The 15,965-nt window shown below is 38.1% G+C and overlaps 2 protein-coding genes across 2 annotated transcripts; one reads left to right on the forward strand and one right to left on the reverse strand.

Annotated features, from left to right (window-relative positions):
- The first annotated feature begins 1,088 nt into the window (after nucleotides 1-1,088).
- Nucleotides 1,089-3,869, forward strand: LOC123000053 (zinc finger protein 347-like). Its single transcript, XM_044377490.1, has 2 exons — nucleotides 1,089-1,372; nucleotides 1,566-3,869. The coding sequence occupies exons 1-2, from the start codon at nucleotides 1,201-1,203 to the stop codon at nucleotides 2,744-2,746; spliced, it is 1,353 nt and encodes a 450-aa protein (XP_044233425.1). The 5' UTR covers nucleotides 1,089-1,200; the 3' UTR covers nucleotides 2,747-3,869.
- Nucleotides 3,870-5,088: 1,219 nt separating this feature from the next.
- naaladl1 (N-acetylated alpha-linked acidic dipeptidase like 1) lies at nucleotides 5,089-15,598 on the reverse strand. Its single transcript, XM_044377421.1, has 19 exons — nucleotides 14,947-15,598; nucleotides 14,317-14,489; nucleotides 13,646-13,767; nucleotides 11,974-12,093; nucleotides 10,888-11,080; nucleotides 10,568-10,661; nucleotides 10,369-10,473; nucleotides 9,458-9,543; nucleotides 9,228-9,347; nucleotides 9,064-9,149; nucleotides 8,912-8,975; nucleotides 8,536-8,603; nucleotides 8,297-8,388; nucleotides 7,568-7,661; nucleotides 6,901-6,982; nucleotides 6,510-6,683; nucleotides 5,998-6,085; nucleotides 5,803-5,895; nucleotides 5,089-5,532 (listed from the first exon to the last, which is right to left on the reverse strand). The coding sequence occupies exons 1-19, from the start codon at nucleotides 15,144-15,146 to the stop codon at nucleotides 5,355-5,357; spliced, it is 2,232 nt and encodes a 743-aa protein (XP_044233356.1). The 5' UTR covers nucleotides 15,147-15,598; the 3' UTR covers nucleotides 5,089-5,354.
- Between the last annotated feature and the right edge of the window lie 367 nt (nucleotides 15,599-15,965).

Genomic DNA, 15,965 nt, shown 5'->3' on the forward strand with positions numbered 1-15,965 from the left:
TGTTAACCAACTGAATTGAATACGCTTTTGCAATGGCTACAATTTTGTAACTGAATGTAAATTATTCACCATGTTTAAGAGGTGCCAATATCTTTGTGTAATGAAGTTGTTTATTGTCAGCGATGCCTTTCAAGTTTTGTTGAACTTCCTATACAACTCATACTTCTGTTAGCAAAACTATATTTTTGACACAACCATAATCTCCCAATTTGAGTTTTGTAGTGAGTGAGTGTATTCTTTCTATAAATGTGAACAACTGTTTTGTTAAATTAATGGTTTTTTTTTTCACTACTTTGATACACTACCTTGGTAATGTGAGCGGATTGTGAACTTTGATGTTGAAACAGAGAAGCCCTCTAGTGCGGTTGGGTCATTTATGTTTTCATCCTTCAAAATGGAGACCTTTTTGATGTGTTACATGGTGTTGTCAAATAATTCTGTTCATAATAAAACTTTTTTTCTTTTTAACAAATATTATCCAGACTGATATTACCATATATTGTATATCCTGAAAATTGCAAACAGTGTTTTGGAATTTAGGCTCACCTGTAGGAAGCTTCTGTAAAAATTACAATGTTCAAGTATTCACAGTTGGAGTACTTCTATTTGATGTTACATACAGTATATTTCAAAGGCAAATAGAGCAATACACTTAGGGAAATTAGCTCCACCCCTTCTAGCTGCATCATATAGAAATGCTGTGTGTGCGTTAATGATTTATGAAAAGTAATACAAAACTGACATGGCATGGTGCAAATATATTTTGCAAATAGTACCTCAGAACTTTTACTTAACTAACATTTTGACTGCATGGGTATTTATACACCGTGTTATTGCTACGTTTAGTGAGTTAAATAATGTGAATGCTTATTCCACCAATGTCTATTTGTTTATCATTTCATGTGAAGTTACTAAGAACCACGGCAGTAAGTTAAATATAGCAGTAGAGAAGATGTAACACATTTCCTTGTGAAATTAATCGAAATAGATGTAACATTACATCCCTGCTGCTGAGATTCAGTACTCAAGCACTGATGAAAATGCGAAATTTTTAAAGCGGAACTAAAGGCAACCTCACTTCCACTGTCGGAACTTAGCAGCGTGACACCCAGCGGAAGTAAACAACTCAGGCAAGACGTGTGAGCTGCATGTATGTATTGAGTTAACACACTTAAATATTTAACGTGTAATGAAGCGACAATGTCTTCAGTTCAGTGTCTGAGAGAGTTCATCAATGAGCGACTAACTGCTGCTGCTGAAGAAATATTCCGAGTTTTTCAAAAAACTATCGTCGATTACGAGGAAGAGATTGATCGTCAGCGCAGACTGCTGGATATCGTTTGGAAACCTGCAATTATTTTAAACAGGATAGGTCTGTAAAACCTTAAATATCCTTAAAACAAACAGATGAATTTGGGTAATAATATCATATCAAAGACGAAGTTGAAGTTAGCTTCGTATCTGTATCCTATTCATTTAAATGCAGACTTGTATTTATTTGCTCAGATGTTTTTCTGTTATCACATTAGTGGTAACCTACTTCTTGTTTCCTTTTGTCCTTCCAGAGCTCCCACAGCATCATGTCTGTGAGGAAGAGGAGGTTCTCAGTAACCAGCACCTCTGTAACCAGGAGAGGACCTCCAGTTTGGACCAAGAGGACCCAGAGCCTCCACAGATTAAAGAGGAACAGGAGGAACTCTGCACCAGTCTGGAGGGAGAGCAGCTGGTGCTGAAGCAGGAGACTGAAACCTTTATGTTGACTCCTACTTGTGAGGAAAGTGACAATGGTGGAGATCAGACTCTGGACTTGAGTCCTGATGAAACTCAGAGTGCAGCAGAGAAAGAGCATGTTGTCAGCAGGTCAATTAAAAGTTCTGTGATAACAGAACCAAATAGTGACGACCAGCTCCTCTCTCACAACTCTCATGTAGCTGAGAGCCAAGATCACAAAGGAGGTAAACATAGAGACTCAGGATCAACTAGAAATACAGGGACAACACTACAGAAGAGACATCATAACAGCAACAGACACACTGACAGTGAACACAACTCTACTATGATAAAGATGAACAATAATACCTACAACAGTGAAAAGTCTTTCAAATGTGACGCTTGTGGAAAAGCTTTTAAGTATATGTCCAAATTGCGTAGACACTTGACAATCCACACAGGTGAGAAACCAAAGACTTGTGAAACATGTGGGAGAGATTTCAGATTTAATAGTGGGTTGTTGGCCCACATGAGAACCCACACAGGTGAGAAGCCGTACCTTTGCAACACCTGTGGGAAAAGGTTTTGCAAATCGTCAAACTTGATAAAACACGAAAGAATACATACAGATGAAAGGCCATATCCTTGCAATATATGTGGGAGACATTTCATATCTAAATATGTATCGGTGGTCCACATGAGAAGCCACACAGGGGAGAAGCCGTACCTTTGCAACACCTGTGGTAAAAGATTCAGTGAGAAGTCAAAATTGAAAAGGCATATGAAAACCCACACAGGTGAGAGGCCGTACCTTTGCAGCACCTGTGGGAAAAGATTTAGCCGGAAGGCAACTTTGACAAATCATATTATGAGATACCATACAGGTGAGAAGCCGTATACTTGCAAAATATGTGGAGGAGATTTCAGATCTAGCAGTAACTTGAATTGTCACATGAGAACCCACATTGATGAAAAGATGAATAACTGCAGCATGGAAGAGGAGGAAAAGATGTGTAATGACACAGTCTTTACGTAGAAGCGTCTTTGTTTCTGACTGAACATTCGTAATTTTCTTTTAACACACTACCTCAGAGCAATATAATAAAACACGTTTTTTCCCCCTTGACATTACTGTATGTTTGAGCAACAGCATTCCTATAACTTGTTTGATATTGTGCACAGTGGTTGTTAGACTGATGGTGTGATGTGGATAACAGCATTTGCCAAATGTTATTAATGTTAATTTTTCTAACGACTTGCATTTTGTTGCTCATAGTCCTTATGTGCAATCAGTACACAACAGGCTGATTTAGATACAATTTGACGGACAAGAGATGACACTAAAAACTGAAAAAAGCATCAGGTTTGTAATGAAATATTCGTTGACATATAAGTAGTATTGTCATACTTAACTACATTTCTGAAGCAAATATTGCACTTATTGTACTTTTTATACCAATAAATTTATGAAAGCTATAGTCACAATTATTATTATTATTATTGTTATATGTTCACTGGAGGCTTCAAGTTTCCACATCACACTTGTGTGAGTTGAATGTTTGACCAGGGTTAGCTTCCAAACTAGTTTTAATGTCACAAATCATGTTCATAGGTCGACCCTTTAAAACCTGACTCAATGAGCACAGAGAAACTTTCCACTTTAAGCAGATGAATGTGAAATCAGCTTTCTGGTGTCAAACATATTTTTGAGTGGAAGGGAATTTTAAACTATCTAACACTACATAAAAAAGTCAAATTAGCTGCAAAATAAAAATGATTGTGATAAATGATAAATGTGTTTACATGTTAATGATCTGGACTAATAATGCTGAAAGGGGCCATTCTGAGGAAGGAGTGCATTCATGTTTCATATTTTATGTACATTTTGCTGATAGTTATCAAAACTTTTACTTTACTAACATTTTGAGTGCATGAGTACTACTTCTGTAGAATTGTTTGTACTTAAGAAGAATATCTGACAACTGCCATGATTTTTATGTAAAATCATTCTCTTTGAAGTCTGTTAAATCTATGGTTGTATGTTAAATATACATGTACAGAAAAAGTACCAAACGTCCCTGTGAAATGAAGGTAGATGTACATTTTTGCTTCTACTATTAACCACACAAGTCTTAAATAAAGTGCCAGCAACAAATCTATTCTGGTTTGTGTTGGGAATTAATTTTCCGAGAAATACTTGGTAAATGGACTGCATTTATATAGCTCCTTTCTTTTCTTCCGACCACTCAAAGTGTTTTTACACTACAATCCATATTTACCCATTTACACACACTCATATGCTGATGGCAGGGGCTGCCATGCAAAGTACCTGCTCACCAGGAGGATCTAATCTTTTACACGCACTCACCCCGATGGCACAGCCTTCGGGAGCAATTTGGGGTTCAGTATCTTGCCCGAGGACACTTTGATGTGTTGAGTGGAGGAGCCAGGAATCGAGCCACTGATCTTCTGATTAGAAGATGACCTGGTCTACCTCCTGAGCCACAGTTGCTCAGTCGAAAATGGAACCCTTCAAGGTAGTGTAATTAGTCCCCTTTATTCTCAATTATGATAAATGATATATGTAAATAAGTTGTTCCAGATATTGATACTGTAAGTCACTTTTTTCAGATGTGACAATTTTAATAGGAATATAGAATATATTGAAAAGAAAGTCCAGGAAGCCATCATCCATATTGATAAATTTGAATATGCACACACTCTAGTGCAGCCCTGTCTAGTCTCAAACATACTTCTTCAAAATGTAGACAATATAGTCTTTATGAAACACTATAAAATCTTTCTATGTATATATAATTCTTTCTATAATGAAATGGTGGGTGGGACCACAGGAGTCTGCAACAGGATTCAGTTGAGGCCCATAGATTACATGCTGAATTTTGATGTGATGCAGTTTGTTTGTGTTTGCCAGATGCTGCCATAATTTTGCAGACTGATCCTTCAGATATATTTAATTGATCTGATCCACCTGCAGTTTAGGTGCAGTAGATTTGGCCTCTTTGGAGTTCTGTTAGTTATCTTTTGCTACTTTGAACAGTTACATATCAAAGTGCTGATGGCCAGATCTCCTTTACAGCTGACAAATGCTGCTGAATAACTTTATTTAAACTTTATCCTTTGTATGTCATTATAATGCCCAAAATGTGCAGTGAAGGGTGATTTTGACTTATAACTCGTAGATTCATAAACCTAGTAAATAACCATTATAGTACCATTCTGCCATAATGTGTCTGCTTGACTCAATTTTCATTGTTTGTATGTAAAACCTTTGTAAAACAGGGAAGACTAAAGTATCTGCAGGAAATTCTTGCAATTGGTGAAGAATTTACAAAACTTAAAAGACATTTTTTGTGGTGTTTCATCATAAATGCTTTAATAAAAAGATTATTTATATTTAAATATTTTCAATCCTGTTACAAAGACAGAACACATCACAAAGATTCATGCTGTTTGTTGATGAGCTTTGTTCATTGATTACCAAATCCCATCACCTAATATCAACATACAGGAAATCAATGCTTCTGTTAGCTTCCCTCTCTCTGCCCTGTCTCTTTTTTGTAAAATCCCTAATTTATTGCAGTCCATCTCTCCTTTCCTACTTCCTCCTTCCTCCTCCTCTTTGTCTATATGACATCAACCAGTGTATCGGCGGCGCCCCCAATGGCCTGGCTCAAGACTGACAGATGGTAATGCACTTTGTCCCAGTCACTGGACTGTCCTGATGACTCAGCGTTGGCGTAAGCATCAGCCAGACCCGGGAAGGTTGGCTCACCGGCATTGCTTGAGGCCCAGATAACATGCCTGGGTGACACGCAAGGAAATGTAGAGAGACGAACAATGATCAGCGGCTGAACAATGAATAGAAATGTGCTATCACGATGAACTCTTATGTCAATGGCTATGGCTACTGCCATGTAGAGAGGAATTATTTGAATGAGATCTGGTACTATTGGTATTTTAAACTACAATCAGAAATAAGTGTAAGTAGTCAGCAAGGTTCACTGCTCCTTTTTTCCCCAGGGTGCCCAAGTGGGTCAATCTTGTCATGAGAGTGACACATCATCTTCTTACCTGTATGCATATTTATCTGGAAAGGCCAGAGGGTTCAGGAAAGCTCGGTCCAGCAGCATCAGCTGGTCGTTTATCCTTCGGACCTTCAGTGGCCTAAGAGAAGAGAGAGACAAAGGTGTGAGTGACATTTTTGTTTGTGGACAGCGAGGGAGACAACAATATGTTTATAGAGGTACAGTATGTGCGTGCCCTTACGTTTCATTTCTCAGGTCTGAACTTCGAATGACTTGATCCAAATGAGTAGCTGCACTGCGAAAGCTGGCCACGGCATGTTTTAGTGGTTCTGAAACAAGACATAGATCTGCTGTGCAGCCTCTCAGCAAACATATCACCCTCTCTAATCCTCTGTGACTGCTAGTACAAGAAACAGCTGCTGCTTCTGTTGTTAGGTCTGTTCTTAAGTGCAGCCTGAAGACAGGTTTTTATCAACTCATATTATTCCTGCTACGAGAAGCATTTTGGGTAATCCAGATCCTTGTCAGAAATATGAATTCAGTAAGTCTTAAGTTACTCTTGTTCCAGCTGCTTTGAGATGGAAGCAACAAGTCAAAACCATAAAAACATTAAATTTACAATTTACCTCTTTATTTGACACACTGAAACATAAAACCCAAATGAACTACATTTACCTTAGATTTCAATGTGCGTGTTACGCACTGCAATATTCCCCTGCATCACTGAAACATTTCCAACTGGTCTGTGCTTACCCATGGAGATGTTCTTAGCTTTTAGTTGATCTTCATATAGGTTCACGGCCATGAAGAAGTAGCTCTCCAGAGTCTCAGCATAGTCACTGCAGTTTAATGGCAATACCAGGCTGTCAGCCAATCGTATCAGGACGTTTCCTGCTGTCCTGGCAATGGCCTGGTGACTGAAGAACCCTGAGAGGAAGAGATGGTAGAATGAAATGTTAATACACAAAACTGCAGAGGAAGTAAGACGGAAATATGACGCTTTATGTTCAAATATACCAATTTGTCTGTAGTGGTAACATTCAAGAAAGCATCATCTGCAGTATCATGACAGGAAAAATACATGAAGTGGGACTTCGATTGGGTACGACTGTACAAAAGGTTTGGTAGAAGAAGCATTGCTCACCAGGATCAATGAACTTTGAGGCGTAGTCAAAGGTGTCGTATGCCGTATGGTATGCAGGGTAAATCCGAGCATTTGTTTTAGTCTATAGGAAAAAAAATGTCCCCAATATAGGAATTACATGATTGACTAAATAAGTGCTATATAGTTCTTACATCACCTCACATGTGAACACTGACATGAAAAACTTTTCTTGGGTGACAGTTTATTTCAAACAAGAGGTAAAATGAGACTGTTTAAAACTATACAGTGCATCACTACACAACATCCACCACAAGTTTAAGATCCAGTTGGCAGGGAAGGGGAATGTATCTTGAAAAATACTGTGGCCAGTGTAATGCACCACCAATTGAAGTGCTTGATGCTCCTGCCTTCCATGGCCTGTAAATTTCAGTGGCAAAATCAAAAAGTACTATTACCAGTAAAAAAACTTCTAAAATTAGAATGGTGACTACTGACCATATATTTTGCCTATATGCTACATAAGGCACACACATTGTCATCAGACATAACTCCTAAGTCAGAGGTGTGTATGTATTGTGCCAGATTTCAGCCTGCCGTTTAGCATGATGTTTTTCCCCATACAGGAAAGGAAAACTTTAAGGGTGAATCGTTTCTCCAGATTTTTCTAGATTGTCACACAATGAGTTCATCAGGACATTTTTCATACCCGGTCATATGTATATGAAAAGTCCATGGACGTAATTCCCAGGTAATGGACAAAAGCGGCATAATCGCTCCCTGCTCCTGATAGGTACCCCATTCTGTCAAAGGGAGAAAGAAAACAATCAACACATAATGCATATTTAATTAAGAGCATGATGGACTTGAAACACACACAGACACACAACAACACACAGATGATACAAATCACAGGTAATAAACACAAGAACATATTGTATGGAATGGCTTACTTAGAATGGAAAAGCGGCATTTTTTTCATGACCACATATTACAAATGAAAAGCATCAAATATTGTGTATCTTATATCTCATGCATTAATGCATTATTGTTATTATTACTATTATTATCATTATAAGTTTGGTTGTAAGAGGCTTTGCTTTATTTATAGGTCTATTTGGACACTTATATGCATAAGTAAACATGCTCTTTTTCAGTCACAATTTCATACAGTATGGATGCACATATTTAGATGCACCAGTATAGAAGTCAGTATAGAAGTTGGCCGATAAGGAGTTCTTCTGGAGCACTTTGATATTCTCTTTTCTGAGTATAATTTTCATGAAACTGCTCTTAAAAAACTACAGATCAGGCAAATAATCCTTCAATGAGAGATGGAGAAGTTGGAATACAGTTCTTGAGAATGTTTATGTCGAGGATGCAGTGCAGCATGTGGGATCATTTGCTGCCACAGAAAGGTGTAAATGAAGTTCATTACCTGGGGATGAGTCCATAGGCTGGACTAGTTCTGTTAGTGTATTGGATCCAGTTGTCATACACAGACGTTGAGTCCAGTCCAGGTGCCTTGACCTGCAAGACAAACACACTTTCATGTGACAGTTTCAGACACAGGAGCAGGAGAGGAGGGGTCTTTGCATGTGGACAACAGTTTCAATCAATTTAAAGTGCTGAAGGAAAACAATTCACCTGACATGCGAGTTAGCTTTTAGACCTCACCTGTTTAGCGGCTGTGAAGACGACGTTCTGTACTGATGGCATCCCCGAAGCCCTGAGAGTGGCGTTGGCTAAGGAAAACCAAACTTCTGGTCAGTATACACAACTTAAATTGGCAGCCATTGTAGAAATGATTTTTTGTGCATAACAAGTTAGTTACAAAACCATTACTCCAAACCTCTGATGGCTGAAAATTCATCAGTACTGGAAATGTCCAAATGTATTTACCAAAGCTGCAGTTTAGGAAGTTTGTGATAATTTTTTCAGCTAATAGCGGCACGTCAAGCTGAATTTAAAGACTGAGACCATATGTTTCTATGTGTTTTTGTGCTTTTGGCATTAAATCTTAGATTTTAGTGGTGTACGTAGAACTTCTTACCAAAAACAGCTATATCCACATTGATGTAAGCAACAGTGCGTTCACTTAACTTGGTGAAGTATTGCTGAGGAGAAGACAAGACAACACACAATTTCCAATTACATTTACGTTTTGCTTGCTGTTGTGTATCACTTGTGGATTGAAAAAATCACCTCTGTGTATTCAGCAGACCCAATAAGGCCGAACTCCTCTGCTCCCCAGCTTCCAAAGATAATAGATCTCCGTGGCCTCCATTTTCCTGCCACAAGGAGGGAAAGAGATGAACTTTTCATCCATCAGTCAGTCAGTCAGTCAGTCAGCCATGACATTTCCTCACCCTGCTTGACCATCTGGCCCAGCACCCTTGTCATTTCCAACATGACTGACGTCCCGCTGCTTGGGTCAATGGCACCATGAACCCAACTGTCCCTGTGGTTCCCATAGATCACATACCTGTCTGTGGACATAATCAAACACAGCACATCAACACATAGTAGCCCTTGAGTGATCACAAGCTGAAAACAGATGACTTCTGATGGCTGATTTAGACATGGTTACTAGTCCTACCTGGCTCGACACTCCCCCTGATAACTCCCATCACATTGGAGGAGTTCTTCACCTCTTCATAGTTGTAGATGTCTAGTTTCACATCACTAGAACAGAGGTTCAAACTCAGAAGTAGGAAGAAACAACAACAAGAAACAGACAGATATCCCACTTCACCACTTTTGCTTCATCTCCAATAGAATGTATTTGAAAACATATATTTTACTCTCTATTCTTGGAGTTGACAATTGAAATGTGGTAAATTCATTGCTAAATGGTTCTATTGTAAGTTTGTTTGCATGTGTACTTACATTTGCTTTTTTTAGGCATGTAGCTGGCAAATTTTAGTCGCACTTAAGTCCAACCATAATAGCCTGATACTAAGACTGAGTTTGTTTTGACATCAGTATTTATACATGATCTATTTTAATCACTGAAAGAAATGGAAAAGTGGGCGGTGATTCACAGATCTTGAACAAAGCTATGACGCCAAAATGAGGTTAAAAATGAGAAGAACAAGGAGGGATCACAGCCTTACCAATAGATATAATATATAAAGATTTATTAAGTTTATTTGATCATTTTTAAAGAAATATTGAATAAAGACACAGTAAAATTGTGTAAAATATCATGTTTTCAATGAAGAGCTGTTACATGGTGACCTGAACATAAATTTTTTCTTTCTTCATCTTACTTCTTAGTAATGTATGGGACTGGAAGTAACAAATTGGTGCATTGATGTGTTATGTTTTTTCTCCATCTGGAGCATATTTGCAGTTTAGGAAAGACTTATGCTTTGTTATTTAAGTTTCACCCAAAGTTTCCTGATCATGATGATTATGGTTAAAGAAACAGGTGCATTGCTCAGTAAAAAAAACACATAGTTCATATTTCAATGCAGCTAATGCCTAAATTGTCAAGCAGTTGACTACCTGTTTTTGAAGGCTGATGTATTTTTAAACCCTGGACCACCAAAGTTGTAGGTGCAGTTGAATGCTCCCTGCCATTCAGCTGGAGCTTTCATCCCACCCAGTTCACTGAAATAACAGATGGACACAAGTAAAAATGTGTTAATAACCAAATATTGTTGGACCATATCAATTCCACAAGCATATTTGTCTTATCACAAACCATATTAATATGTAGGCATCCTCAAATCCGATTGGTTGAATTGGAATGGGAGGGATCCCTGTAATGTTCTTGACTGGAATTCTGTAGGTTTCCTCTGCAAAATATTTCATGACAATGAGTTATAAACTCATCTGCTGGTGAGAGATTAAAGTCATTTGGTCTGATTTTATTATCTTTATGACAATGTTTTTGTTTCTTGTAAAAATCCCGCGTCATATAGTACTGGAGCCAAAGTGCAGCAGTAGTTGAACAAACATACAATAAAAGAGAAACAGTTCTTCAGTCACTACTGTTTCTGTACAGGTGTTTTCTTTGATTACCTTTGGCAGCCAGGTAGGGTGTGAGTGGGTCTCCGTAGAGATTCTTAAAGGAACCTCTCTCTACACCGGAAGGCGGCATGTACCAGGAGTGAGGATATGTCTCATCGACGTCCGACATGAAACCGTCATTGATGTCCAAAGGGTCTGTGTAGACAAGCACACCAATGACACCATAGGGGGCTGCATTGATGGCCTGGATGAGACACACACATTTGAATTTTATCAATTCAATGTTTGATTCAATCAACCATCGATGTGCTTTACATATAGTTGTTGTTTCATCTTTTCAACAATAACCTCATGGTAGCAGACCAGTAAGAACAACAGTCTTACTGATGGCTATTAAACACAGTGAAATGCTCCTATCTTTTCAATCAATCAATCAATCGTTTAATGACCACATGACCGAGGTCGGTGGAATTTGCTTTCGGTACAGCATATAGGGAAGCTCATAACACTGTGTCAGACATAGAACAGATAACAGCTTAACACAGGACTGGCGCAACAGACAATATATGCAAATTTACGCAACAATATTTACAGACAGTATATACATTGACATGACAGTTTAAAGTGCTTACCATTTCGGCAAATTTGTTTTGAGCACAGTTTTTTCAGTGATGACTGTCAATGTCATCTAAGTTCTTCTATGTCTATTTCATATACTTGTTTGCTGGGAGTCATGTGTTGCTTCACATACAGAAAATCAGTTTGAATCTTGTAGTTGTAGCTGAGATGATGAACACACTTTGTTGATTTTCTGCATATTTTGCAGACTTTTAGCACATTTGCACAAATATCTGATGAGTTAAACTCTTACCATTGTTTTCCGTTTCAATATCACAGTACAATGAAACAGAACTCACAGTGACAGTACTGAAAAGAAAAATCTGGCCCAGCAAGACAAGTTTGGTTTATATTCAGATTCATTAGACTGTAAATTAATGACCTTGTAACACATATGTTCTCCAGAAACTTTATAGTCTCAGTAAAAGGGGTTGACTCTGTTCATGATACTTTCCAAAACACTCAGTGCATGATAACAGTCTAAAAGTCACCCACTAATTAAAGCAACGTGGCACTCACTTTATCAGCTCTTCCAGCTCCACCATATCTAGTGATTGCGATGGTTCCTCTGAGGTCCACTGTCTGGTTCAGGTGCTGGTAGTCACTTGGTTTCCCCTGGTTGGCGTATACCAGTTTCCCCTATGAAACATTGGAAAAATCAACACTTGGCCGATAGTGGCAACACAGCTGATGGTAACAACTCATTGATCACTGATCTATTTACACCACAAACTAAAATCCTTTATGAATCTGAGTCTGTAAAAGAAGATAAAAATACTCTCAAAATCATCTCATTACACCCTGAAAATCCTTTTACTAGACTATTGTGCTTTTCTATGATTTCAGACATGACAAAAAACTGTAATTCCTCATCACAGCCTCCTCTTTCATTAAAATCCTTGTCATTGCCTTTTCCTTCCCTGCAAGAGATGATCACAGACAGTAATATTACAGTAAGACTTATGTGTCTTAACAGATGGGTTTTTGCCGGTTTATTAACTTGGTCTACATCATAACTTGTCATGTTATCTGTGCTTAATACAACACGTGAAAAGTTTTGGCCTTGAGGGCTCCATTCCAGATAAGAAATATAGGTATGTGCAATACCCAAGTTTTTGTTCTCTTATGCTTTTTGTCTGTTTTTTCACATTTGCTTCTGTTTAAAGTCTGTATTTTGTCAACTTACTGTGTCCAGTTTAGTGAGGACCGTTTCTCATGTTGATTTTTATTGGATTTTTTCTTTCGGCATGATTGATTGATCCCCTCTATGATTATTTCTGTGACTCACAATTGCATTTCATCTTTGTATAGACATATACAATATAAACAAAACCTTCTCCCAGCTTTATATCTACTTTTGGTACACCACTACTAATGTTTAAAGCATTATTTTCTTTAAAGCAGGAACATCCTGGTCCTGGTGCAAGAGGAATACATCAATTATCTTAAATTCTTAGATCAGCATTACAATCAAATAATCTTTAGAGTCAGGTGTACACTGCCCTGTCATTAATGGGTAATAAAATATTCCTGCAAGCCTACAATAAATAACAGATAGATTTCCCTTATCTGCTGACCATCAGAGGACAAAAGAAGTTATGAAAGGGGCCTCAAAGGTTATGACAGGCTTGTGATGTCATGCTGGTGAGACGTGAAAATCATGTGATATTTGTAGTTTTACAGTTACTGCACTGACATTATTCATACTTAATTTAAACACATGAAGTCACACAAACACAGACAATCTATCAATTGATTTATCATATATATATATATATATTACCAACGTCCAACTGACGGTTCTTATAAGACTATATTCTATATTATTTGGCTTCTGCATGGTGTACTGAATTGATTTTTTTATGTCCAGATGACTTTGGCTTAGCACTATACACTTGGGTTCCTAGACAAAGATTGTCAAATTATTCTCATTTAAAAAGCACTTTAATGTTTAATCTAATTTAACTCAATATATTCTGAATGAGTTTAGTGTATCAGTATCAATATAACACTATTTCGTGGAGTCTGTAGATATCCTATGCATTTTTTAAGTAAAATTGTGCATGAGGTGGAATATTTTCATGATTTTAAAGCGTTTTTCCTCCTCCGTCTTTCACAGGAGGCAACGTCTCAGCTCCACCTGGTGCACAGCCTGGTTAATTTCAGATATACAGGGATGTTGTTTTTTTACCTTTGGGTGCCCAGCAGGGGAGTATGCAGCATATGGTTGAACCACTGCAGGATCTTCTTGGTCTGCAGTATAAGGTTTTTCTTTTTCTCTGGCAGTGTGCAGGACAGTATCGGATGGACTCACTGAAATAAACAACTCATGGTGATTAATCTGCTACTAAGTGAGTGAAACTGGGTCACAGGAGTGAAAGCTTTTTCAGTGTTAGGCAGAACAAAAATTAAGTTGTTTATCAGAATAGCTGTGTGGGATTTGAGACTGGTTCCAGTTCTCTAGTGTATTACTGATGCCACTTCAAAACAAAATATTGCTTCCATCTAAAGTTTTGGTTTTGATCATTTTTTAGTAGCTTGGGAAATGGGGGACTTTTGGCCTTTCTGGAACAAACCTACAGATGTTACAGATCATTTAAATCCAGTTTTATTGAGCTTTGGTCATACAAAACAACACATGGAGTTCTGTCTATTGACTCACTCCATTTTATAATGTAATGTTTCTGGAAGACAGTTTTTGGAAAACATTATGAATGACCTGTCACTTGCTAATCACCCTTGAACCCTGAGCTTTCTTGAATTGTAGTTAAATTAAACGATTGTCATATTCAGAATTATAGTAATTACCAACTGGAGGAGAATGGTGTGACCACCCCCACATTCAGCAACCTGTCGACTCACCTACAGTGACCTTGTTAGGGTTCTTGGGGTCAGGAAAAGACAGGTAGACCATATACTCTTCTCTCCAGGCCTGGTCCAGACCAGTTTCAGGGTCCTGCCATCTCTTCAGCATAAACTGCACCGTCTGCTCATCTCCAGCTGTAGTGGCCATATGGGGCACTTTCGTCAACTCCCTGTTGAGGATAAAAAGCTAAAAGCTAAAAGGGCTGTGAGGAATTTATGACAAACCATGACTCCATGAGAAACCACAAGGGGTTTGTATTCCATGACCTGTGAACATTTTCCCAGAAATCTCTAGTTATAGTATCAGGGGAAGAACTTATTATTAGGCTAAATGACTCCGTTTGGACTCCATAAAAGTGCAGATGAGCCTGTAGTTGTAAGAATGTGTTAAAGGCCATCATATATTATTTTGACTGATAAATTTCAATGTTTTACAGAACCCAGAAGGATACCAAATTTGCTTGAATGTTTTAATAGGTTTTTATGAACCACTTCTTTTTCTCTCTCACACAGACTGTATTTCCTTTCTACCCTTTCACCTTTTTTTAATCATTTGAACAAATAAACAAAATAAATATAATGACTGAGTAATCGACAGAATCCTTATCTGATCATCCATCAACTCACCTGAGGTTCTCTTGAATCTTGATGTTGTCCACCTCAGAGAGGAACTTCTCAATGAGGCTCTCGTCCACATCCTTCATCACATCACTCACCCAGGACGGTGCCGGGCTGTTGATCTCGGTGATCCCATAGTGACCAATTAGGATGCCAAAGGTGAGTATAGCAAGACTACACAGAACTCCAATCACCGCCTGCTTTATCATTCTCCTCCCTGGGATGAATAAAACTGTTCACCTCCTTTTTGTGCCTGATTCTTGTGCCTAAAAGTCAGATTGAATGTTGCTTATGAATCCAGGTTAGAAAAGGTTGTCCCAAATGTTGACTCTAACACCGGTATCCCCCGGTAGGAAGGAGGCACTCAGTAAAGCACTCGTAAAGTTTACTCATTAATGTTTACAGATGGGATGAACTTTACCCCTTTGGGTTTGTGCATGTTTGTGTGCATGGGTTTATGGGGGGAATAAATGATTTTATTTTGTATGTTCAGACTCACTCTAGGTCAATTTTTTATATATATTGTAGATATTTGAGTTTTAGGTAGATTGTATCATTAGGGGGCCTCTTTATTGTGTGTGAAAGTGTAAATCCTCACAAGCCTCTGAGGTGAGAGTATGATTTGGAGAGGGATTTCTGACGAGGAGGCTCTCGATGCAAGAGTGACTGGAGGCCAACCACCTACTAGAAGGAGAAAAAAAAGTTAACCTACTCTAAAAACAATGATTAAAAACTAAAACTTAAACTTAAAATAAATGCTATCAAAGTGCTACCTGCAAAAACACACAAAAACCAGCACAATTAAAACTAGCAAAAAGTTAACATGATTAAAGTAGATTCTACTTACTTTGAGCCAGGTAATTTAAAACACTACCTTTCCTCCTTTTCTAACTTTTTTCAAACTGGCAGTGGCCCTCACACCTGTGCTCGCTGACCTCCAGTTCTCAGGGACTTGTGTCCCCTGCTACACCATTTACAACTATTAGAGCTATAATTGGTTCATTTCTGTTAAATTTATTTAAAGCTGA

Source organism: Thunnus albacares, chromosome 2 (genome assembly GCF_914725855.1).
Source record: "Thunnus albacares chromosome 2, fThuAlb1.1, whole genome shotgun sequence".
Classification (NCBI taxonomy): Eukaryota; Metazoa; Chordata; class Actinopteri; order Scombriformes; family Scombridae; genus Thunnus; species Thunnus albacares.